This window comes from Bombina bombina, chromosome 6 (assembly GCF_027579735.1).
Source record: "Bombina bombina isolate aBomBom1 chromosome 6, aBomBom1.pri, whole genome shotgun sequence".
Lineage (NCBI taxonomy): Eukaryota > Metazoa > Chordata > Amphibia > Anura > Bombinatoridae > Bombina > Bombina bombina.
In genome coordinates, this window is record NC_069504.1 from 503,333,502 (window position 1) to 503,359,952 (window position 26,451).

General features: G+C 41.7%; 1 protein-coding gene across 1 annotated transcript in view; it reads right to left on the minus strand.

Annotated features, from left to right (window-relative positions):
- Positions 1-26,451, minus strand: part of SNX1 (sorting nexin 1) — a 240,470-nt gene that overhangs the window by 42,543 nt on the left and 171,476 nt on the right. Inside the window, exons 11-13 of the mRNA XM_053717383.1 lie at positions 14,760-14,965; positions 7,128-7,271; positions 6,661-6,741 (exon numbers count right to left, since the gene is read on the minus strand). Coding sequence (XP_053573358.1) covers positions 6,661-6,741; positions 7,128-7,271; positions 14,760-14,965 — 431 coding nt within the window. The remainder of the gene's footprint in view (positions 1-6,660; positions 6,742-7,127; positions 7,272-14,759; positions 14,966-26,451) is intronic.

Below are 26,451 nucleotides of genomic sequence, written 5' to 3' on the forward strand. Positions count from 1 at the left end.
TCCTTTTATGATTTTTGTTATCACATTTATTTCACATTTTCTGGTGTTGACTGTCCCTTTTAAACTATTACCTCCTCTGGCACCCAAATGGTTAGCTCTATAGCTGGCATCCTAGTCCTAAACCTTATTCCTAGCTTGACAATGTCACTTTGGCAGGTCCCGTTGCTGTCTCTAATTGGCTTATTCTCTTATTATTCTTCTTATATACATTTGTTTAGGTACCTTCCAGGTTATTTCCACAATGAGAGTAGCTGAATAAGTATGACAATGATAATCATGGTGAAGTAAAATAATAAATAAATCAAACAGTTTTTTTTAAAATTGATATTGGTTTATTTATATATTTTTAATAAAATGCTTTTTGAGGGGAAAAAATTATTAAGCTAGTTTTCTATTTAAGACACATTAAAGCCAAAGGTTATTCAGCCTGAAATAAGGATTCGTTTTTAATTATGTACCCTGATAATGTACTGTATGTTCAGGGCTGCAATGTTACCATTTTTTGGTAAATGTGTTTCATTAATACATTCACAATGTCATGCACTCCCAGAGGTTTCTGTAAGATTATTTTGGGAAATGTTTCAGTCTAGAATATATTATCACATATTATTAGTTTTGTAGTTATCAAAAGTATGAATTTGTGTCTGCAGGAATAACATGCCTCTTCTTCACAGCAAAAATAAACATACAGAGTTAATCCCATCATTCCACTGCACATATATGTACACAGAATCAACCCACAAGCAAGCCCAATGTGAAGAAAAGTGGGAGGGGCAAACAGTAACAATTAAAGAGTCAAGTCAAAATTAAAAACTTTCATGCAAACTTTCCAATTTCATTTTATCTTCAATGTTGCTTTGTTCTCTCGGCTCATAAACTGATTTCTAAGCTGTTGACGGCCGCCTCTTATCTTGGAGCATTTTGACAGTTTTTTTATAGCTAGACAGTGCTAGTTCATGTGTACCATATAGATAACATTTTGCTCACTCCCGTGGAGTTATTTAGGAGTCAGCACTGATTGGTGAAAATGCAAGCTTGTCAAAAGAACTGAGGTAAGGGGTAGTCTACAGAGGCTTTGTTATAAAGTAATTACAGAAGTAAAAGGTGTATTAAATATAAGTGTTAGTTATATAAAACTGGGGGATGGGTAATAAAGGGATTATCTATCTTTTTAAACAAAAACATTTTTTCAGTGAAACCTATAATGTTATTATTGTAGTTAAAGAAAAAGTCTACTCCAGAATTTGTATTATTTTCAACCAAATCCATAATTTTATATATATATAGTCAAACTGTTATTGCAGAGATTCTCAACCAGTAATACAGAAAAAGGAAATTTATGCTTACCTGATAAATTGATTTCTTCTACGATACGACGAGTCCACTGATTCATCCTTACTTGTGGGATATTATCCTCCTGCTAACAGGAAGTGGCAAAGAGCACCACAGCAGAGCTGTATATATAGCTCCTCCATTCTCTCCACCCAGTCATTCGACCGAAGGTATAGGAAGAGAAAAGAAAAGCTAAAAGGTGCAGAGGTGACTGAAGTTTAGAAATAAAATATTTTACTCGTCGTATCGTAGAAGAAATCAATTTATCAGGTAAGCATAAATTTCCTTTTCTTCTACAAGATACGACGAGTCCACGGATTCATCCTTACTTGTGGGATACAATACCAAAGCAACAGGACACTGATGAACGGGAGGGACAAGACAGATACCTAAACGGAAGGCACCACTGCTTGAAGAACTTTTCTCCCAAAAATAGCCTCAGAAGAAGCAAAAGTATCAAATTGGTAAAATTTGGAAAAAGTATGAAGGGAGGACCAAGTCGCAGCCTTACAAATCTGTTCAACAGAAGCATCGTTTTTAAAAGCCTGAATCAAAGTATCAATGACCGACTCAGAGAATCCCCGCTTAGATAAAATCAAGCGTTCAATCTCCAGGCAGTCAGCTGCAGAGAATTTAGATTTGGATGTTGAAACTGACCTTGAATGAGAAGGTCCTGTCTCAATGGAAGTTTCCACGGTGGCAGAGAGGACATGTCCACTAGATCCGCATACTAAGTCCTGCGTTGCCATGCAGGCGCTATTAGGATTACCGACACTCTCTCCTGTTTGATTCTTGCAATCACACGAGGCAGGAGAGGAAATGGTGGAAACACATAAGCCAGGTTGAACAACCAAGGTACTGCTAGAGCATCTATCAGTACAGCTTGGGGATCCCTTGACCTGGACCCGTAACGAGGAAGTTTGGCATTCTGACGAGATGCCATCAGATCCAATTCCGGTGTGCCCCATTGACGAATGAATGATGCAAACACCTCCGGATGGAGTTCCCACTCCCCCGGATGAAAAGTCTGACGACTTAGAAAATCCGCTTCCCAGTTCTTTACTCCTGGGATATAGATTGCTGATAGATGGCAAGAGTGAGCCTCCGCCCATCGAATTATCTTTGAAACCTCTATCATCGCTAGAGAACTCCTTGTTCCCCCTTGATGATTGATATATGCTACAGTCGTGATATTGTCGGATTGGAATCTTATGTATTTGGCCAAAGCCAACTGAGGCCATGCCTGAAGCGCGTTGAATATTGCTCTCAGTTCCAGAATATTGATTGGTAGTAGCGACTCCTCCTGAGTCCAAACACCCTGAGCCTTCACGGAATTCCAGACTGCACCCCAGCCCAAGAGGCTGGCGTCCGTTGTCACTATTACCCATGCTGGCCTGCGGAAGCACATTCCCTGGGACAGATGATCCCGTGACGTCCACCAAAGAAGAGAGTCTCTGGTCTCGTGATCCAGATTTATCTGAGGAGATAAATTTGCATAATCCCCATTCCACTGTCTGAGCATGCAGAGCTGCAGTGGTCTGAGATGAAAGCGTGCAAATGGAACAATGTCCATTGCCGCTACCATTAATCCAATGACCTCCATACACTGATGGCCGAGGAATGGACTGAAGTGCTCGGCAAGTATTTAGAATCTTTGACTTTCTGACCTCCGTCAGAAATATTTTCATGTCTACCGAGTCTATCAGAGTTCCCAAGAATGGAACTCTTGTTAGTGGAACTAGTGAACTCTTTTCTATATTCAATTTCCAACCATGAGTTCTTAGAAATGCCAACACGATGTCCGTGTGAGATTTGGTCAGATGATAAGTTGACGCCTGGATCAAAATATCGTCCAGATAGGGCGCCCCTGCTATGCCACGCGGCCTGAGAACTGCCAGAAGGGACCCTAGCACCTTTGTGAAAATTCTGGGAGCTGTGGCCAACCCGAAAGGAAGGGCCACAAACTGATAGTGTTCGTCCAGAAAGGTGAACCTTAGAAACTGATGATGATCCTTGTGGATAGGAATGTGAAGATACGCATCCTTCAGGTCCATGGTGGTCATATATTGACCCTCCTGGATCATTGGCAAAATTGTTCGTAAAGTCTCCATCTTGAACGATGGGACCCAGAGAAATTTGTTTAGGCATTTGAGATCTAAAATCGGTCTGAAAGTTCCCTCTTTTTTGGGAACCACAAACAGCTTTGAGTAAAATCCCTGTCCCTGTTCTAGTTTTGGAACAGGGCAAATTACTCCCATGGTATAGAGGTCTTTTACACAGCGTAAGAACGCCTCTCTTTTTGTCTGGTCTACAGACAAACGTGAAAGATGAAATCTCCCTCTTGGGAGAAAATCCTTGAATTCCAGCTGATACCCCTGGGTCACAATTTCCAATGCCCAGGGATCCTGAACATCCCTTGCCCATGCCTGAGTGAAGAGAGAAAGTCTGCCCCCTACTAAATGCGGCCCCGGATCGTGGGCTGACCCTTCATACTGTCTTGGTAGCAGCAGTGGGCTTCTTGGTTTCTTTACCTTTATTCCAGGCCTGGTTAGGTCTCCAGACTGACTTGGATTGAGCAAAATTCACTTCCTGCTTTGTGGCGGAAGAGGAAGTAGAGGGTTCTCCTTTAAAGTTTCGAAAGGAACGAAAATTATTTTGTTTACCCCTTATCCTGAGGCAGGGCATGACCTTTACCTCCAGTAATGTCGGAAATGATTTCCTTCAATTCAGGCCCGAATAGGGTCTTACCTTTAAAAGGAATAGCTAAAAGCTTAGATTTTGATGACACATCAGCAGACCAAGATTTAAGCCATAACGCTCTACGCGCTAAAATGGCAAAACCTGCATTTTTCGCCACTAATTTAGCCATTTGAAAAGCGGCATCGGTAATAAAAGAATTAGCTAGCTTGAGAGCCTTAATTCTATCCAAAATGTCATCTAATTGGGTCTCCACCTTAAGAGACTCCTCTAGAGCATCAAACCAAAAAGCTGCTGCAGTAGTAGCTGGAACAATGCAAGCTATAGGTTGTAAAAGAAAACCCTGATGAATAAATAATTTCTTTAGAAGACCCTCTAACTTTTTATCCATAGGATCTTTGAAAGCACAACTGTCCTCAATAGGTATAGTTGTACGCTTGGCCAGGGTAGAAATAGCTCCCTCCACCTTAGGGACCGTTTGCCAAGAATCCCGAATGGTGTCAGATATGGGAAACATTTTCTTAAAAGTAGGAGGGGGAGAGAACGGAATACCTGGTCTGTCCCATTCCTTTGTAACAATGTCCGAAATTCATTTAGGAACTGGAAAAACATCAGTGTAAGTAGGCACCCCTAGATATTTGTCCATCTTACACAATTTCTCTGGAGGTATCACAATAGGGTCACAATCATCCAGAGTCGCTAAAAACCTCCCGGAGTAACAGGCGGAGGTGTTCAAGCCTAAATTTAAAGGACATCACGTCCGAATCTGTCTGAGGCAACACATTTCCTGAATCTGAAAGTTCTCCCTCAGACAGCAATTCCCCGACCCCCAAATCAAAACACTGTGAGGGTACATCGGAAATGGCCAATAATGCATCAGAGGGTTCAGTATTTACCTTAATACCTGACCTACTGCGTTTACCCTGTAAAACTGGCAGTTTAGATAATACCTCTGTAAGGGTAGTGGACATAACTGCAGCCATATCTTGCAGAGTAAAAGAATTAGACGCACTAGAAGTACTTGGTGTCGCTTGAGTGGGCGTTAAAGGTTGTGACACTTGGGGAGAATTGGATGGCATAACCTGATTCTCTTCAGACTGAGAATCATCCTTAGACATACTTTTATCACCTAAAATATGTTCTTTGCAGTGTAAGGCCCTTTCAGTACAAGAAGGACACAATGTAAGAGGGGTTCCACAATGGCTTCTAAACACATAGAGCATTGACTTTCCTCAATGTCAGACATGTTGAACAGGCTAGTAATAACCACAAAAGTCGTGAAACACTTTATTTATTGATGAAAACAAATTTTTGAAAAAACAAGTACTGCGCCTTTAAGAAATAAAAAAGCACACAATTTTTCCAAATCTGCTTAAAAATGTTAACAAACGTTCAATTTTATCGTATACCTAACTTATATTGCAGTCGGATATTGCACCACAAGCAAGGGGCAAATGAACTCCTAATGAGTAATGTAACACCAAACCGTTATGAAAAAAACGTATACAACCCCCTGCACCTCGCCACAGCTCTGCTGTGGCGCCTACCTGCCCTCAGGGATCTGACAAACGTCTCAATATCACTCCGGTAGACAATCTCTCAGTTTGGGCCCAACTGAAGCTGAAGTTTGCTGCCTTCTTGACAAAATCAACTGCACATCTGAGGCGCGAACATTAGGCCCCGTCCATCATATGCGATGTACTCTCAGCCTGAACAACCGCATGTAAAGCGGTATAGAACTAGCCATGTGGATAAGCACTAAATTGTATGATAATAGCCATGTGAACCCCCAGCACAATGCACAAACACCAGTTATATCGAACCGTTTTGCAATAAAAACCGTTATGCTGCCCCAGTGTCTAAACCATGCTGTCATAATTGTTTGTTGCATTAAGCCCTGATAAAAATTAAATACACAGGATTTCAGTAATACCCCTTCTTATGTCTATAGGTTTACTGCTTACCCCTTCCCTCTTTGGGAACTATGTCAGCAGGTTCTGAAATATCACAGTCTCTTCAGAAGTAAATGACTGAACATACCTCAATGCTGTGTAGCATGAAAACGGTCCCCACACTGAAGATTCTCTAGCACTCCTCAGCCATTCTGTGGGAACCCACATGGATTTTAGTGACATCTGCTAAGATCATCAACCTCCAGGCAGAAATCTTCTTCCATATGCTGCCTGAGGAAAATAGTACTCACCGGTACCATTTAAAATAAAAAAATCTTGATTGAAGAAAACTAAAAACTATCATTTTAACACCTTTTTCACTTTACCTCTTCCTATTACTAGTATAGGCAAAGAGAATGACTGGGGGTGGAGAGAAGGGAGGAGCTATATATACAGCTCTGCTGTGGTGCTCTTTGCCACTTCCTGTTAGCAGGAGGATAATATCCCACAAGTAAGGATGAATCCGTGGACTCGTATCTTGTAGATGAAATTAGGACTAAACTACATCAATAAACTTATTAAGGGATCACGTGCAATATCAACACAAAAATTGGATACTAAAGAGTTTGAATTCAAAATACAATCTTGCAATTAAAGATAACAAACCCATCTGTTACGTGACTTGAAAGAATCATGGGTAACAGAATTTTAAACTAGTGTAAACTGTCAGCAAACTCACCTCAAACCTTGTGACCTCTTTTCTCACTGTAACAGAAATTCGCTCAAAGTCCCTCTCATATTGCGTGACCCGTGATTCCCACTAGCAGAGAGAAAACAAAAATTAGAGACCAGAAATGATCCTTTAACTGCTACTTGGCAATTTCAGCACACAGACAGATACTCTGTACATGCTTTAAATCTGTTACTGAGCACAGGAAGCTGAACTGAATATGCTATACTATATAAAGGTGAGGGAGAACAGAAAGCTTGCAAGGGAGGATTCCAAATGATAATTATCACAATCCTCCAACGGTGTCAAAAAAACATCTAAGACAAACAAACCTGCACACTTAATTTAAGAACGCCATACTGAATCACTAAACTGGATTAACCCTTGTTTGCAAAAATAGTAACCAAATCCACTTTAGAGTTCTATTAAAAATTCATAAAGGATCACATACAGTAATTCCCTTCTCACACACTTACCTCTGCAATTTCATCTTTTGCTTGCTGTAATTTGTCTGGTTTGTTGGCCCAAATCAGCCGTGCCTCGTTCTCTCTCTTCTTCTGAAGTATAGCCTGGGCATCCTGCCAGCGCTGCCAAGTCTTCATACGCTGGTCAAACGCACCCTATCAGTGAAACGGAGCAGTGAGTAAGAACACAAATTGTATCAAGCCCAACAGATCAGGTCTGCTTATAGGTTTATATAGCTTGCATACAAAGAGAGAAGCGCTCTACCAGGAACGAACAACAGCTCAGTGGCTTGTTCTATGGCGACTTACCACCTGGAGGCAGCCTCTTTTAGACCAGTGTGCTTTTCACAGAAGAAAACTTTCCTGAAGTATATCAGTCTGATCCTGCCAAGTAAGGTCAGTCCAGCCCCGAAATACCAGGCAATTCTCCTCTGAACAAGGAACATGACAACCCCAGACGATCGTTTCGGCCTCCTATGGGCCTCGTCAGTGAGGTGCAGCCACATTCCTCTAAGCACACTGGGCAAGGAGTCCACGTCTGGTTTCCCCCATCACCCATAGGGAGACTTCCCAAGGGTCATAATAATTTGCATACAAAGAGAGAAGCGCTCTACCAGGAACGAACAACAGCTCAGTGGCTTGTTCTATGGCGACTTACCACCTGGAGGCAGCCTCTTCTGTGAAAAGCACACTGGTCTAAAAGAGGCTGCTTCCGGGTGGTAAATCGCCATAGAACAAGCCACTGAGCTGTTGTTCGTTCCTGGTAGAGCGCTTCTCTCTTTGTATGCAAATTATAGGTTTATATAGGACACAATGTTCTAGAGAGACTTTATACAAAAAAATAGAATATCTGCACATTTTTATTCAATACTACCTCATAATTTAGAACAAGAGGTATAATGTGTTCAATAATGAAAGAAAATTGTTTAAAGGGCCATAATACCCAAATGTTTAAACACTTGAAAGTGATGCAGCATAGCTGTAAAAAGCTGACTAGAAAATATCACCTGAACATCTCTATGTAAAAAAGAAAGTTATTTTACCTCAAAAGTTCCTCAGTAGCCACCTCCCATTGTAAAGGATTTCTAAGCAGCATATTAGTGTGTCTGTCCTGGGACAGCTGAAAGGATGAGCTTTGTGCACTCTCATATTATTTCACCAATCAGGTAAAGGAAGCTTACTATGAAATCTCATGAGAGTTAAGTCAAATCTCATGAGATCACAGTAAGAGTTCATGACCTCAGTACTGCTGATGCTGATTGGCTGCTGTTCATTTCTTCATTTTTTTAATTTTTTTACCTGCAGCTGGGAGCAGCTGAGTATAACTTTTTACACAGAACTTACTCTGCTGAGCTGAGGAGATTGTGAGGGAAAATATCTCTTTTTTACATAGAGATACTCAGGTGATATTTTCCTGTCAGCTTTTTACAGTTATACTGCATCAGTTTCAAGTGTTTTAGCATATGAGTATTATGTCCCTTTAATTTGACTAGTTTTTAAAAATCAATAAAAGGTTATGCTAGAACATTTTTACTATAGCTCAATATAGGGAAACAGAATTTATGTTTACCTGATAAATTACTTTCTCCAACGGTGTGTCCGGTCCACGGCGTCATCCTTACTTGTGGGATATTCTCTTCCCCAACAGGAAATGGCAAAGAGCCCAGCAAAGCTGGTCACATGATCCCTCCTAGGCTCCGCCTACCCCAGTCATTCGACCGACGTTAAGGAGGAATATTTGCGTAGGAGAAACCATATGGTACCGTGGTGACTGTAGTTAAAGAAAATAAATTATCAGACCTGATTAAAAAAACCAGGGCGGGCCGTGGACCGGACACACCGTTGGAGAAAGTAATTTATCAGGTAAACATAAATTCTGTTTTCTCCAACATAGGTGTGTCCGGTCCACGGCGTCATCCTTACTTGTGGGAACCAATACCAAAGCTTTAGGACACGGATGAAGGGAGGGAGCAAATCAGGTCACCTAAATGGAAGGCACCACGGCTTGCAAAACCTTTCTCCCAAAAATAGCCTCAGAAGAAGCAAAAGTATCAAACTTGTAAAATTTGGTAAAAGTGTGCAGTGAAGACCAAGTCGCTGCCCTACATATCTGATCAACAGAAGCCTCGTTCTTGAAGGCCCATGTGGAAGCCACAGCCCTAGTGGAATGAGCTGTGATTCTTTCGGGAGGCTGCCGTCCGGCAGTCTCGTAAGCCAATCTGATGATGCTTTTAATCCAAAAAGAGAGAGAGGTAGAAGTTGCTTTTTGACCTCTCCTTTTACCGGAATAAACAACAAACAAGGAAGATGTTTGTCTAAAATCCTTTGTAGCATCTAAATAGAATTTTAGAGCGCGAACAACATCCAAATTGTGCAACAAACGTTCCTTCTTTGAAACTGGTTTCGGACACAGAGAAGGTACGATAATCTCCTGGTTAATGTTTTTGTTAGAAACAACTTTTGGAAGAAAGCCAGGTTTAGTACGTAAAACCACCTTATCTGCGTGGAACACCAGATAAGGAGGAGAACACTGCAGAGCAGATAATTCTGAAACTCTTCTAGCAGAAGAAATTGCAACTAAAAACAAAACTTTCCAAGATAATAACTTAATATCAACGGAATGCAAGGGTTCAAACGGAACCCCCTGAAGAACTGAAAGAACTAAATTGAGACTCCAAGGAGGAGTCAAAGGTTTGTAAACAGGCTTAATTCTAACCAGAGCCTGAACAAAGGCTTGAACATCTGGCACAGCAGCCAGTTTTTTGTGAAGTAACACCGACAAGGCAGAAATCTGTCCCTTCAGGGAACTTGCAGATAATCCTTTTTCCAATCCTTCTTGAAGGAAGGATAGAATCCTAGGAATCTTAACCTTGTCCCAAGGGAATCCTTTAGATTCACACCAACAGATATATTTTTTCCAAATTTTGTGGTAAATCTTTCTAGTTACAGGCTTTCTGGCCTGAACAAGAGTATCGATAACAGAATCTGAGAACCCTCGCTTCGATAAAATCAAGCGTTCAATCTCCAAGCAGTCAGCTGGAGTGAAACCAGATTCGGATGTTCGAACGGACCCTGAACAAGAAGGTCTCGTCTCAAAGGTAGCTTCCAAGGTGGAGCCGATGACATATTCACCAGATCTGCATACCAAGTCCTGCGTGGCCCCGCAGGAGCTATCAAGATCACCGACGCCCTCTCCTGATTGATCCTGGCTACCAGCCTGGGGATGAGAGGAAACGGCGGGAACACATAAGCTAGTTTGAAGGTCCAAGGTGCTACTAGTGCATCCACTAGAGCCGCCTTGGGATCCCTGGATCTGGACCCGTAGCAAGGAACTTTGAAGTTCTGACGAGAGGCCATCAGATCCATGTCTGGAATGCCCCACAGCTGAGTGACTTGGGCAAAGATTTCCGGATGGAGTTCCCACTCCCCCGGATGCAATGTCTGACGACTCAGAAAATCCGCTTCCCAATTTTCCACTCCTGGGATGTGGATAGCAGACAGGTGGCAGGAGTGAGACTCCGCCCATAGAATGATTTTGGTCACTTCTTCCATCGCTAGGGAACTCCTTGTTCCCCCCTGATGGTTGATGTACGCAACAGTTGTCATGTTGTCTGATTGAAACCGTATGAACTTGGCCCTCGCTAGCTGAGGCCAAGCCTTGAGAGCATTGAATATCGCTCTCAGTTCCAGAATATTTATCGGTACAAGAGATTCTTCCCGAGACCAAAGACCCTGAGCTTTCAGGGATCCCCAGACCGCGCCCCAGCCCATCAGACTGGCGTCGGTCGTGACAATGACCCACTCTGGTCTGCGGAATGTCATCCCTTGTGACAGGTTGTCCAGGGACAGCCACCAACGGAGTGAGTCTCTGGTCCTCTGATTTACTTGTATCTTCGGAGACAAGTCTGTATAGTCCCCATTCCACTGACTGAGCATGCACAGTTGTAATGGTCTTAGATGAATGCGCGCAAAAGGAACTATGTCCATTGCCGCTACCATCAACCCGATCACTTCCATGCACTGAGCTATGGAAGGAAGAGGAACGGAATGAAGTATCCGACAAGAGTCTAGAAGTTTTGTTTTTCTGGCCTCTGTCAGAAAAATCCTCATTTCTAAGGAGTCTATTATTGTTCCCAAGAAGGGAACCCTTGTTGACGGGGATAGAGAACTCTTTTCCACGTTCACTTTCCATCCGTGAGATCTGAGAAAGGCCAGGACAATGTCCGTGTGAGCCTTTGCTTGAGGAAGGGACGACGCTTGAATCAGAATGTCGTCCAAGTAAGGTACTACAGCAATGCCCCTTGGTCTTAGCACAGCTAGAAGGGACCCTAGTACCTTTGTGAAAATCCTTGGAGCAGTGGCTAATCCGAAAGGAAGCGCCACGAACTGGTAATGTTTGTCCAGGAATGCGAACCTTAGGAACCGATGATGTTCCTTGTGGATAGGAATATGTAGATACGCATCCTTTAAATCCACCGTGGTCATGAATTGACCTTCCTGGATGGAAGGAAGAATAGTTCGAATGGTTTCCATCTTGAACGATGGAACCTTGAGAAACTTGTTTAAGATCTTGAGATCTAAGATTGGTCTGAACGTTCCCTCTTTTTTGGGAACTATGAACAGATTGGAGTAGAACCCCATCCCTTGTTCTCTTAATGGAACAGGATGAATCACTCCCATTTTTAACAGGTCTTCTACACAATGTAAGAATGCCTGTCTTTTTATGTGGTCTGAAGACAACTGAGACCTGTGGAACCTCCCCCTTGGGGGAAGTCCCTTGAATTCCAGAAGATAACCTTGGGAGACTATTTCTAGCGCCCAAGGATCCAGAACATCTCTTGCCCAAGCCTGAGCGAAGAGAGAGAGTCTGCCCCCCACCAGATCCGGTCCCGGATCGGGGGCCAACATTTCATGCTGTCTTGGTAGCAGTGGCAGGTTTCTTGGCCTGCTTTCCCTTGTTCCAGCCTTGCATTGGTCTCCAAGCTGGCTTGGCTTGAGAAGTATTACCCTCTTGCTTAGAGGACGTAGCACCTTGGGCTGGTCCGTTTCTACGAAAGGGACGAAAATTAGGTTTATTTTTTGCCTTGAAAGGCCGATCCTGAGGAAGGGCGTGGCCCTTACCCCCAGTGATATCAGAGATAATCTCTTTCAAGTCAGGGCCAAACAGCGTTTTCCCCTTGAAAGGAATGTTAAGTAGCTTGTTCTTGGAAGACGCATCAGCCGACCAAGATTTCAACCAAAGCGCTCTGCGCGCCACAATAGCAAACCCAGAATTCTTAGCCGCTAACCTAGCCAATTGCAAAGTGGCGTCTAGGGTGAAAGAATTAGCCAATTTGAGAGCATTGATTCTGTCCATAATCTCCTCAAAAGGAGGAGAATCACTATCGACCGCCTTTATCAGATCATCGAACCAGAAACATGCGGCTGTAGCGACAGGGACAATGCATGAAATTGGTTGTAGAAGGTAACCTTGCTGAACAAACATCTTTTTAAGCAAACCTTCTAATTTTTTATCCATAGGATCTTTGAAAGCACAACTATCCTCTATGGGTATAGTGGTGCGTTTGTTTAAAGTGGAAACCGCTCCCTCGACCTTGGGGACTGTCTGCCATAAGTCCTTTCTGGGGTCGACCATAGGAAACAATTTTTTAAATATGGGGGGAGGGACGAAAGGAATACCGGGCCTTTCCCATTCTTTATTAACAATGTCCGCCACCCGCTTGGGTATAGGAAAAGCTTCTGGGAGCCCCGGCACCTCTAGGAACTTGTCCATTTTACATAGTTTCTCTGGGATGACCAACTTGTCACAATCATCCAGAGTGGATAATACCTCCTTAAGCAGAATGCGGAGATGTTCCAACTTAAATTTAAATGCAATCACATCAGGTTCAGCCTGTTGAGAAATGTTCCCTGAATCAGTAATTTCTCCCTCAGACAAAACCTCCCTGGCCCCATCAGACTGGGTTAGGGGCCCTTCAGAAATATTATTATCAGCGTCGTCATGCTCTTCAGTATCTAAAACAGAGCAGCCGCGCTTACGCTGATAAGTGTTCATTTTGGCTAAAATGTTTTTGACAGAATTATCCATTACAGCCGTTAATTGTTGCATAGTAAGGAGTATTGGCGCGCTAGATGTACTAGGGGCCTCCTGAGTGGGCAAGACTCGTGTAGACGAAGGAGGGAATGATGCAGTACCATGCTTACTCCCCTCACTTGAGGAATCATCTTGGGCATCATTGTCATTATCACATAAATCACATTTATTTAAATGAATAGGAATTCTGGCTTCCCCACATTCAGAACACAGTCTATCTGGTAGTTCAGACATGTTAAACAGGCATAAACTTGATAACAAAGTACAAAAAACGTTTTAAAATAAAACCGTTACTGTCACTTTAAATTTTAAACTGAACACACTTTATTACTGCAATTGCGAAAAAACATGAAGGAATTGTTCAAAATTCACCAAATTTTCACCACAGTGTCTTAAAGCCTTAAAAGTATTGCACACCAAATTTGGAAGCTTTAACCCTTAAAATAACGGAACCGGAGCCGTTTTGAACTTTAACCCCTTTACAGTCCCTGGTATCTGCTTTGCTGAGACCCAACCAAGCCCAAAGGGGAATACGATACCAAATGACGCCTTCAGAAAGTCTTTTCTAAGTATCAGAGCTCCTCTCACATGCGACTGCATGCCATGCCTCTCAAAAACAAGTGCGCAACACCGGCGCGAAAATGAGGCTCTGCTTATGCTTTGGGAAAGCCCCTAAAGAATAAGGTGTCTAAAACAGTGCCTGCCGATATTATTATATCAAAATACCCAGATAAAATGATTCCTCAAGGCTAAATATGTGTTAATAATGAATCGATTTAGCCCAGAAAAAGTCTACAGTCTTAATAAGCCCTTGTGAAGCCCTTATTTACGATCGTAATAAACATGGCTTACCGGATCCCATAGGGAAAATGACAGCTTCCAGCATTACATCGTCTTGTTAGAATGTGTCATACCTCAAGCAGCAAGAGACTGCTCACTGTTCCCCCAACTGAAGTTAATTGCTCTCAACAGTCCTGTGTGGAACAGCCATGGATTTTAGTGACGGTTGCTAAAATCATTTTCCTCATACAAACAGAAATCTTCATCTCTTTTCTGTTTCTGAGTAAATAGTACATACCAGCACTATTTCAAAATAACAAACTCTTGATTGAATAATAAAAACTACAGTTAAACACTAAAAAACTCTAAGCCATCTCCGTGGAGATGTTGCCTGTACAACGGCAAAGAGAATGACTGGGGTAGGCGGAGCCTAGGAGGGATCATGTGACCAGCTTTGCTGGGCTCTTTGCCATTTCCTGTTGGGGAAGAGAATATCCCACAAGTAAGGATGACGCCGTGGACCGGACACACCTATGTTGGAGAAAATGGTGATATCTGCCACTAAAATGAAATTTTAGCTCTTAATACGATAAACAAAAATGAAAATGTATCACAGTAAATGGCAGCTGCAATACATACCTTGTACATTTTTGTGTGTGTTATACACATTTCTAAAAAGGTTATAGAATCTTTACAAAGTTCTCATTTAAGAGGTACTTTATCACTGAACAGGACTTGGCACTCACAGATAGTCCCGCAAGCACACTCACCCTGACAGCGGAAAGCAGACGGATGTAATCGGCTAGCAGTTCGGCTAGTAGGAAGAAGTCACTGTTGGCCTGCTCTTGGTGTAGTTGCTCTATCTTTTCCTCCACCTCTGCTAGCTGAGATAGTGCCCGGGAAAGAGCGGTGTTGTCCTCAGAGCTCCCCAGCATGGCCAGACTCTTGGCAAATTGAGCAGTGTTCACAGCAAGCTCTGGAAGTAAAATGCACTACGATTGCAGTTACACTATTAAGCAATCGGGTCCAAAACATATTTTACAATAAAATGCTTTTCAACACGAATATGTAGGAAACTGATTGTATTTACTTTATCTAGGCTCTTGCAAATCAAATCTCAGGTTACTCTATTTATAGCATCCATAATCATGTCATTAATCTTTTGTGTCAAGATGGAGCACAAAAATGTTAATGTGCCCATATTAAAATTGGAATGTAGTGCATATGAGAGAAACTGCTACATAAATGAATGTTTTTTTTAGATTGGATTGCTGAGACATCCTTGGGGTGTCAGGGTTTTCAAAAACCAGAAAGGCTGAACGTGAAAACATAAAAGATTGAGAGAAAGCGGACAGAATAGGTTGACCCATTAGCAAAATACTTACAAAGTACTGCAAAAGTGGTGTAAAGGAACTAGAAATGTACAAGAAAGAACACACAACAGAAAATCTGTGCATGGTTTCATTTTGATCACTTTGTCACTGTGTGCAGGGGTTTAATAAACCAACAATCTGCTTGGAGTACCATTATCACAAGGTCTTATATAGCATTAGCATGGAATCTGTGATGTAATTGATATGAATCCATACAAATAAATATAAAAAATATGTAAGAATAATTAAGTAAATCTACTCTCCACTTATTACATATCTGCCTATATATTCTTTGCCGAGCTTTTTTTAAATTTTTTTACAGATCTTCCCAGACAGGAATTTTTATAAATGGAAAATACTTATGCATAATTTTAAACGATTGGTTAGAGGTTGTCAGAAAGATGCTCATTGATTGTGACTTTCATGTCGGACCACCTATTGAATTTCTTTTACCCCTTCATGGAATTATGCTTAGAAAAAAATTATTATCAATTTTAAAAGTTTTTTTTTGTGCAAATTCTGAGCACAGCGGGGTCCAATACAACCTCATCTTATGCAAATATATACACGACGATGTATGAAAAAAAGAGAAAATGTTTGGTTTTAGAAGTGACCATATCAAAATTCTACCGTAGATTCTTAGACAATGTGTTTATGATGTGGAGTGGCTCAGTCAGTGAATTACAAGAATGGTTTGATTGTCTTAAAGGGACAGTCTAAACCAGAATTTGTATTGTTTAAAAAGATAGATAATCCCTTTATTACCCATTCCCTAGTTTTGCACAACCAACACAGTTATATAAATACACTTTTTACCTCTGTGACTACATTGTATCTAAGCCTCTGCAAACTGCCCACTTATTTCAGTTCTTTTGACAGACAATCCACTTTAGCCAATCAGAGCTGGCTCGCCTGAACTAATTGTGCGTGAGCACAGTGTTATCTATATGACACACATGAACTATAACCCTCTAGTGGTGAAAAGCTGTCAAAATGCCCTGAGAGAAGAGGCGGCCTTCAAGGGCTTAGAAATTAGCATATGAACCTCCTAAATTTAGCTTTCAATTAAGAATACAGAGAGAACAAAGCAAAATTAGTGATAAAAGTAAATTGAAAAATTGTTTAAAATGACATTCTCTATCTGAATCATGAAAGTTTATTTTTGACTAGACTGTTCCTTTAATGATTTAGGGACAACCATTAGATTTAAGATATATTTTGAAGTTCTTGCAGTCCATTTCTTAGATTTGAAGATATACAAATCTGAATGGAATGACGATATGGCACTGTATACTACTTTGCTTCACAAAACCACAGCCAAAAACTCTTTATTATATTACTCAAGCTTTAACCCTCATTTTCAAAAGAAGGGCATTAGTGCCTCTGAGTTCTTGGGGGTTGTATGTAACAACACTGAGGGGTCACATAGGGATACACAATTATAGGTTATGAAGCAGAAGATTATTCAGTGGGGATACCGCAGGAATGTTCTTAATACAAAATGTGAGATGGCACAAGGATTTACACAGGATCAGCTATTAAAACATAAGGAACAATGGGAGGTTTCAAGAATGAACTTTATCACCACAGATAGTTCAGCTTCAGAAGTTATAAGATTTGGCCTATAGTGGTCTCTGACAGCACCTTACCTTTCCTGGATTGTTCGCCCCCTAGGTTGGTCTATAGGAGGACTAGGAACCTAAGGGATATGCTTTTCAAAACAGATCAGTTTCAATTTTACCAACAACAGATGTGGTTACCTAAGGGGAAGCCTGGCTGTTATCGGTGTGGTAACTGTACATGGAATAACCTAATAGTTCTCCTTCAGAGAAAGGTTAGCTAATCACAAATCAGCCATTTGACAGGCATGCAAGAATGGACATTTAGAACAAGACACTTTCTGCAAAAGAAACATCAGGTTTTGATGTTGTGGACCATGTTGATCGATCATGTTCTGTGTCTAGACGTGGCAGAGACAGAGATAAGACTTTATTAAGGCTTGAATCGAGATGGGTTTATTATTTGAACATGTCAGTCTGATTGACTATGGATGTTTCTACTAAGTGACTCTCTTTATGTAACCTCCTCTCCTCCGTTTATGATTGCTGCTATGCTCCATAAGACATGAAGTATGTCAACTAATTGGTATAGTTGGGGAATATTGTATATATCCATATATATATTAAATATTGTTCTATTTGCATGTTGGTTGGAAACTAATTGCGCTAATATTGGTTATTTTATGGAGGTGTTTTTTTGTGCAAAACAGTGATCTATTGATTAGAGTTCTTTACAGTGGGCATACATTGAGATCTTGCTATTAATTGATTTACACTGTTACCATTGTAGCATTTTGTTATACAGCCTTGCAAATGCCTTTATTTTTTTTATACATATTGATCATGTGCATGTTAGCTATATACGCCTCTAGGGCTTTTAAACATCTGATTTTTTTTTTTTACAAACAGCTGCTTTGTTGTTGTGTATAAACGTTACTATGGTTACGTGCCACTTAATGATGGCGTCACTCTGATGCAACGATGCAGTGAGCGATGCACATGAAACAGATAGCACAGGTAGTTTGTTTAAATGGTTATTAAATGTGGGTGTTTAAGGGATGTTTTGTGTGTATTGTATTAAGCAACTATCTGACATCCATTTGATAAAGGTTTCTGTTGATGAAATAAAGGCTTTGTTTTATCCTTGAGTGCCTTTGTGGGGTTTCCATAATGAGCAAGAGGCTGATCCTTTTGGACCCCATTTTCGACATTTGGATTTTCACAAGTGCACCAAGAATCATGTACTTTTGAAGGAGAGTTACATTTACACAGAATTTGTACTGACGGAGGCTCAAGTGACCAGAATGATCTACCTGGCTTTGACAGTAAAAAACAAACCAGCTTTGCATTTAATGTTAAAGTGAATGTAAATTTTGATGCTTAAGTGCCCGGTTTTTAAAAATAAAAACAGGGGCACTTTAATTCATCAAAATGCAAATTTCACTCGTGTTGTGAAAAAAACAGAATTTATGTTTACCTGATAAATTACTTTCTCCAACGGTGTGTCCGGTCCACGGCGTCATCCTTACTTGTGGGATATTCTCTTCCCCAACAGGAAATGGCAAAGAGCCCAGCAAAGCTGGTCACATGATCCCTCCTAGGCTCCGCCTACCCCAGTCATTCGACCGACGTTAAGGAGGAATATTTGCATAGGAGAAACCATATGATACCGTGGTGACTGTAGTTAAAGAAAATAAATTATCAGACCTGATTAAAAAACCAGGGCGGGCCGTGGACCGGACACACCGTTGGAGAAAGTAATTTATCAGGTAAACATAAATTCTGTTTTCTCCAACATAGGTGTGTCCGGTCCACGGCGTCATCCTTACTTGTGGGAACCAATACCAAAGCTTTAGGACACGGATGAAGGGAGGGAGCAAATCAGGTCACCTAAATGGAAGGCACCACGGCTTGCAAAACCTTTCTCCCAAAAACAGCCTCAGAAGAAGCAAAAGTATCAAACTTGTAAAATTTGGTAAAAGTGTGCAGTGAAGACCAAGTCGCTGCCCTACATATCTGATCAACAGAAGCCTCGTTCTTGAAGGCCCATGTGGAAGCCACAGCCCTAGTGGAATGAGCTGTGATTCTTTCAGGAGGCTGCCGTCCGGCAGTCTCGTAAGCCAATCTGATGATGCTTTTAATCCAAAAAGAGAGAGAGGTAGAAGTTGCTTTTTGACCTCTCCTTTTACCGGAATAAACAACAAACAAGGAAGATGTTTGTCTAAAATCCTTTGTAGCATCTAAATAGAATTTTAGAGCGCGAACAACATCCAAATTGTGCAACAAACGTTCCTTCTTCGAAACTGGTTTCGGACACAGAGAAGGTACGATAATCTCCTGGTTAATGTTTTTGTTAGAAACAACTTTTGGAAGAAAACCAGGTTTAGTACGTAAAACCACCTTATCTGCATGGAACACCAGATAAGGAGGAGAACACTGCAGAGCAGACAATTCTGAAACTCTTCTAGCAGAAGAAATTGCAACCAAAAACAAAACTTTCCAAGATAATAACTTAATATCAACGGAATGTAAGGGTTCAAACGGAACCCCCTGAAGAACTGAAAGAACTAAGTTGAGACTCCAAGGAGGAGTCAAAGGTTTGTAAACAGGCTTGATTCTAACCAGAGCCTGAACAAAGGCTTGAACATCTGGCACGGCTGCCAGCTTTTTGTGAAGTAACACAGACAAGGCAGAAATCTGTCCCTTCAGGGAACTTGCAGATAATCCTTTTTCCAATCCTTCTTGAAGGAAGGATAGAATCTTAGGAATCTTAACCTTGTCCCAAGGGAATCCTTTAGATTCACACCAACAGATATATTTTTTCCAAATTTTGTGGTAAATCTTTCTAGTTACAGGCTTTCTGGCCTGAACAAGAGTATCGATAACAGAATCTGAGAACCCTCGCTTCGATAAGATCAAGCGTTCAATCTCCAGGCAGTCAGCTGGAGTGAGACCAGATTCGGATGTTCGAACGGACCTTGAACAAGAAGGTCTCGTCTCAAAGGTAGCTTCCATGGTGGAGCCGATGACATATTCACCAGATCTGCATACCAAGTCCTGCGTGGCCACGCAGGAGCTATCAAGATCACCGACGCCCTTTCCTGATTGATCCTGGCTACCAGCCTGGGGATGAGAGGAAACGGCGGGAATACATAAGCTAGTTTGAAGGTCCAAGGTGCTACTAGTGCATCCACTAGAGCCGCCTTGGGATCCCTGGATCTGGACCCGTAGCAAGGAACTTTGAAGTTCTGACGAGAGGCCATCAGATCCATGTCTGGAATGCCCCACAGTTGAGTGACTTGGGCAAAGACTTCCGGATGGAGTTCCCACTCCCCCGGATGCAATGTCTGACGACTCAGAAAATCCGCTTCCCAATTTTCCACTCCTGGGATGTGGATAGCAGACAGGTGGCAGGAGTGAGACTCCGCCCATAGAATGATTTTGGTCACTTCTTCCATCGCCAGGGAACTCCTTGTTCCCCCCTGATGGTTGATGTACGCAACAGTTGTCATGTTGTCTGATTGAAACCGTATGAACTTGGCCCTCGCTAGCTGAGGCCAAGCCTTGAGAGCATTGAATATCGCTCTCAGTTCCAGAATATTTATCGGTAGAAGAGATTCTTCCCGAGACCAAAGACCCTGAGCTTTCAGGGATCCCCAGACCGCGCCCCAGCCCATCAGACTGGCGTCGGTCGTGACAATGACCCACTCTGGTCTGCGGAAGGTCATCCCTTGTGACAGGTTGTCCAGGGACAGCCACCAACGGAGTGAGTCTCTGGTCCTCTGATTTACTTGTATCCTCGGAGACAAGTTTGTATAGTCCCCATTCCACTGACTGAGCATGCACAGTTGTAATGGTCTTAGATGAATGCGCGCAAAAGGAACTATGTCCATTGCCGCTACCATCAAACCTATCACTTCCATGCACTGCGCTATGGAAGGAAGAGGAACGGAATGAAGTATCCGACAAGAGTCTAGAAGTTTTGTTTTTCTGGCCTCTGTCAGAAAAATCCTCATTTCTAAAGAGTCTATTATTGTTCCCAAGAAGGGAACCCTTGTTGACGGAGATAGAGAACTCTTTTCCACGTTCACTTTCCATCCGTGAGATCTGAGAAAGGCCAGGACGATGTCCGTGTGAGCCTTTGCTTGAGGAAGGGACGACGCTTGAATCAGAATGTCGTCCAAGTAAGGTACTACAGCAATGCCCCTTGGTCTTAGCACAGCTAGAAGGGACCCTAGTACCTTTGTGAAAATCCTTGGAGCAGTGGCTAATCCGAAAGGAAGCGCCACGAACTGGTAATGCTTGTCCAGGAATGCGAACCTTAGGAACCGATGATGTTCCTTGTGGATAGGAATATGTAGATACGCATCCTTTAAATCCACCGTGGTCATGAATTGACCTTCCTGGATGGAAGGAAGAATTGTTCGAATGGTTTCCATTTTGAACGATGGAACCTTGAGAAACTTGTTTAAGATCTTGAGATCTAAGATTGGTCTGAACGTTCCCTCTTTTTTGGGAACTATGAACAGATTGGAGTAGAACCCCATCCCTTGTTCTCCTAATGGAACAGGATGAATCACTCCCATTTTTAACAGGTCTTCTACACAACGTAAGAATGCCTGTCTTTTTATGTGGTCTGAAGACAACTGAGACCTGTGGAACCTCCCCCTTGGGGGAAGCCCCTTGAATTCCAGAAGATAACCTTGGGAGACTATTTCTAGCGCCCAAGGATCCAGAACATCTCTTGCCCAAGCCTGAGCGAAGAGAGAGAGTCTGCCCCCCACCAGATCCGGTCCCGGATCGGGGGCCAACATTTCATGCTGAACAAACATCTTTTTAAGTAAACCTTCTAATTTTTTATCCATAGGATCTTTGAAAGCACAACTATCTTCTATGGGTATAGTGGTGCGTTTGTTTAAAGTGGAAACCGCTCCCTCGACCTTGGGGACTGTCTGCCATAAGTCCTTTCTGGGATCGACCATAGGAAACAATTTTTTAAATATGGGGGGAGGGACGAAAGGAATACCGGGCCTTTCCCATTCTTTATTTACAATGTCCGCCACCCGCTTGGGTATAGGAAAAGCTTCTGGGAGCCCCGGGACCTCTAGGAACTTGTCCATTTTACATAGTTTCTCTGGGATGACCAACTTGTCACAATCATCCAGAGTGGATAATACCTCCTTAAGCGGAATGCGGAGATGTTCCAACTTAAATTTAAACGTAATCACATCAGGTTCAGCTTGTTGAGAAATGTTCCCTGAATCAGTAATTTCTCCCTCAGACAAAACCTCCCTGGCCCCATCAGACTGGTTTAGGGGCCCTTCAGAACCATTATTATCAGCGTCGTCATGCTCTTCAGTATCTAAAACAGAGCAGTCGCGCTTACGCTGATAAGTGTGCATTTTGGCTAAAATGTTTTTGACAGAATTATCCATTACAGCCGTTAATTGTTGCATAGTAAGGAGTATTGGCGCGCTAGATGTACTAGGGGCCTCCTGAGTGGGCAAGACTCGTGTAGACGAAGGAGGGAATGATGCAGTACCATGCTTACTCCCCTCACTTGAGGAATCATCTTGGGCATCATTGTCATTATCACATAAATCACATTTATTTAAATGAGAAGGAACTCTGGCTTCCCCACATTCAGAACACAGTCTATCTGGTAGTTCAGACATGATAAACAGGCATAAACTTGATAACAAAGTACAAAAAACGTTTTAAAATAAAACCGTTACTGTCACTTTAAATTTTAAACTGAACACACTTTATTACTGCAATTGCGAAAAAATATGAAGGAATTGTTCAAAATTCACCAAAATTTCACCACAGTGTCTTAAAGCCTTAAAAGTATTGCACACCAAATTTGGAAGCTTTAACCCTTAAAATAACGGAACCGGAGCCGTTTTTAACTATAACCCCTTTACAGTCCCTGGTATCTGCTTTCTTGATTGAATAATAAAAACTACAGTTAAACACTAAAAAACTCTAAGCCATCTCCGTGGAGATGTTGCCTGTACAACGGCAAACAGAATGACTGGGGTAGGCGGAGCCTAGGAGGGATCATGTGACCAGCTTTGCTGGGCTCTTTGCCATTTCCTGTTGGGGAAGAGAATATCCCACAAGTAAGGATGACGCCGTGGACCGGACACACCTATGTTGGAGAAACATAATTTATGTAAGAACTTACCTGATAAATTAATTTCTTTCATATTGGCAAGAGTCCATGAGCTAGTGACGTATGGGATATACAATCCTACCAGGAGGGGCAAAGTTTCCCAAACCTCAAAATGCCTATAAATACACCCCTCACCACACCCACAATTCAGTTTAACGAATAGCCAAGTAGTGGGGTGATAAAGAAAGGAGTAAAAAGCATCAACAAAGGAATTTGGAAATAATTGTGCTTTACACACAAAAAAATCATAACCACCTAAAAAGGGTGGGCCTCATGGACTCTTGCCAATATAAAAGAAATTAATTTATCAGGTAAGTTCTTACATAAATTATGTTTTCTTTCACGTAATTGGCAAGAGTCCATGAGCTAGTGACGTATGGGATAGCAATACCCAAGATGTGGAACTCCACGCAAGAGTCACTAGAGAGGGAGGGATAAAATAAAAACAGCCATTTCTCACTGAAATACATTAATCCACAACCCAAAATATAAGCTTATTCTCATAAATGAAAAGAAAAACTTAAAACATAAGCAGAAGAATCAAACTGAAACAGCTGCCTGAAGAACTTTTCTACCAAAAACTGCTTCTGAAGAAGCAAATACATCAAAACGGTAGAATTTAGTAAATGTATGCAAAGAAGACCAGGTTGCTGCTTTACAAATCTTATCAACTGAAGCTTCATTCTTAAAAGCCCATGAAGTGGAGACTGATCTAGTAGAATGAGCTGTAATTCTGAGGCGGGGCTTGACCCGACTCCAAATAAGCTTGATGAATCAAAAGCTTTAACCACGAAGCCAAGGAAACAGCAGAAGCCTTCTGACCTTTCCTAGAACCAGAAAAGATAACAAATAGACTAGAAGTCTTCCTGAAATCTTTAGTAGCTTCAACATAATATTTCAAAGCTCTTACCACATCCAAAGAATGCAAGGATCTCTCCAAAGAATTCTTAGGATTAGGACACAAGGAAGGGACAAAAATTTCTCTATTAATGTTGTTAGAATTCACAACCTTAGGTAAGAATTTAAATTAAGTCCGCAAAACCGCCTTATCCTGATGAAAAACCAGAAAAGGAGATTCACAAGAAAGAGCAGATAATTCAGAAACTCTTCTAGCAGAAGAGATGGCCAAAAGAAACAACACTTTCCAAGAAAGTAGTTTAATGTCCAAAGAATGCATAGGCTCAAAAGGAGGAGCCTGTAAAGCCTTCAAAACCAAATTAAGACTCCAAGGAGGAGAAATTGATTTAATGACAGGCTTGATACGAACCAAAGCCTGTACAAAACAATGAATATCAGGAAGTTTAGCAAACTTTCTGTGAAATAAAACAGAAAGAGTAGAGATTTGTCCCTTCAAGGAACTTGCAGACAAACCCTTATCCAAACCATCCTGAAGAAACTGTAAAATTCTAGGACTCCTTAAAGAATGCCAAGAGAATTTATGAGAACACCATAAAATATAAATCTTCCAAACTCGATAATAAATCTCTCTAGAAACAGATTTACGAGCCTGTAACATAGTATTAATCACTGAGTCAGAGAAACCTCTATGACTAAGCACTAGGCGTTAAATTTCCATACCTTCAAATTTAATGATTTGAGATCCTGATGGAAAAACGGACCTTAATGGAAGTGGCCAAAGTTGGCAACTGGACATCCGAACAAGATCCACATACCAAAACCTGTGAGGCCATGCTGGAGCCACCAGCAGCACAAACGATTGCTCCATGATGATTTTGGAGATCACTCTTGGAAGAAGAACTAGAGGCGGGAAAATATAAGCAGGTTGATAACACCAAGAAAGTGTCAACGCATCCACTGCTTCTGCCTGAGGATCCCTGGACCTGGACAGGTACCTGGGAAGTTTCTTGTTTAGATAAGAAGCCATCAGATCTATTTCTGGAAGAGCCCACATCTGAACAACCTGAGAAAACACATCTGGATGGAGGGACCACTCCCCCGGATGTAAAGTCTGACGGATGAGATAATCCGCCTCCCAATTGTCTATACCTGGGATATGAACCGCAGAAATTAGACAGGAGCTGGATTCCGCCCAAGCAAGTATCCGAGATACTTCTTTTATAGCTTGAGGACTGTGAGTCCCACCCTGATGATTGAAATATGACACAGTTGTGATATTGTCTGTATGAAAACAAATGAACGGTTCTCAGTTCAACAGAGGCCAAATCTGAAGAGCCCTGAAAATCACAAGGAGTTCCAAAATATTGATTGGTAATCTCGCCTCTTGAGATTTCCAAACCCCTTGAGCTGCCAGAGATCCCCAAACCGCTCCCCAACCTGAAAGACTCGCATCTGTTGTGATCACAGTCCAGGTTGGACGAACAAAAGAGGCCCCTTGAACTATACGATGGTGATCTAACCACCAAGTCAGACATAGTCGAACATTGGGATTTAAGGATATTAATTGTGACATCCTTGTATAATCCCTGCACCATTGGTTCAGCATACAAAGCTGAAGAGGTCTCATGTGAAAACGAGCAAAGGGGATCGCGTCCGATGCTGCAGTCATGAGACCTAAAACTTCCATGCACATAGCTACTGAAGAGAATGACTGAGACTGAAGGTTCCAACAGGCTGCAACCAATTTTAAACGTCTCTTGTCTGTTAGAGACAGAGTCATGGACACTGAATCTATCTGGAAACCTAAAAAGGTGACCCTTGTCTGAGGAATCAAATAACTTTTTGGTAAATTGATCCTCCAACCATGTTTTCGAAGAAACAACACTAGTTGATTTGTGTGAGATTCTGCAGAACGTAAAGACTGAGCTAGTACCAAGATATCGTCCAAATAAGGAAACACTGCAATACCCTGCTCTCTGATTACAGAGAGTAGGGCACCGAGAACCTTTGAAAAGATTCTTGGAGCTGTCGCTAGGCCAAAAGGAAGACAGACAAATTGGTAATGCTTTTCTAGAAAAGAGAATCTCAGAAACTGATAATGATCTGGATGAATCGGAATATGAAGATATGCATCCTGCAAGTCTATTGTGGACATATAATGTCCATGCTGAACAAAAGGCAGAATAGTCCTTATAGTCACCAAAGTTGGTACTCTTACATAACGATTTAAAATTTTCAGATCCATAACTAGTCTGAATGAATTTTCTTTCTTTGGGACAATGAATAGATTTGAATAAAACCCCAGACCCTGTTCCTGAAACGGAACTGGCATGATTACCCCTGAAAACTCCAGGTCTGAAACACACTTCAGGAAAGCCTGAGCTTTTACTGGATTTGCTGGGATGAGTGAGAGAAAATATCTTCTCACAGGAGGTCTTACTATGGTTCCTATTCGGTACCCCTGAGAGACAATACTCAGAATCCATTGATTTTGGAC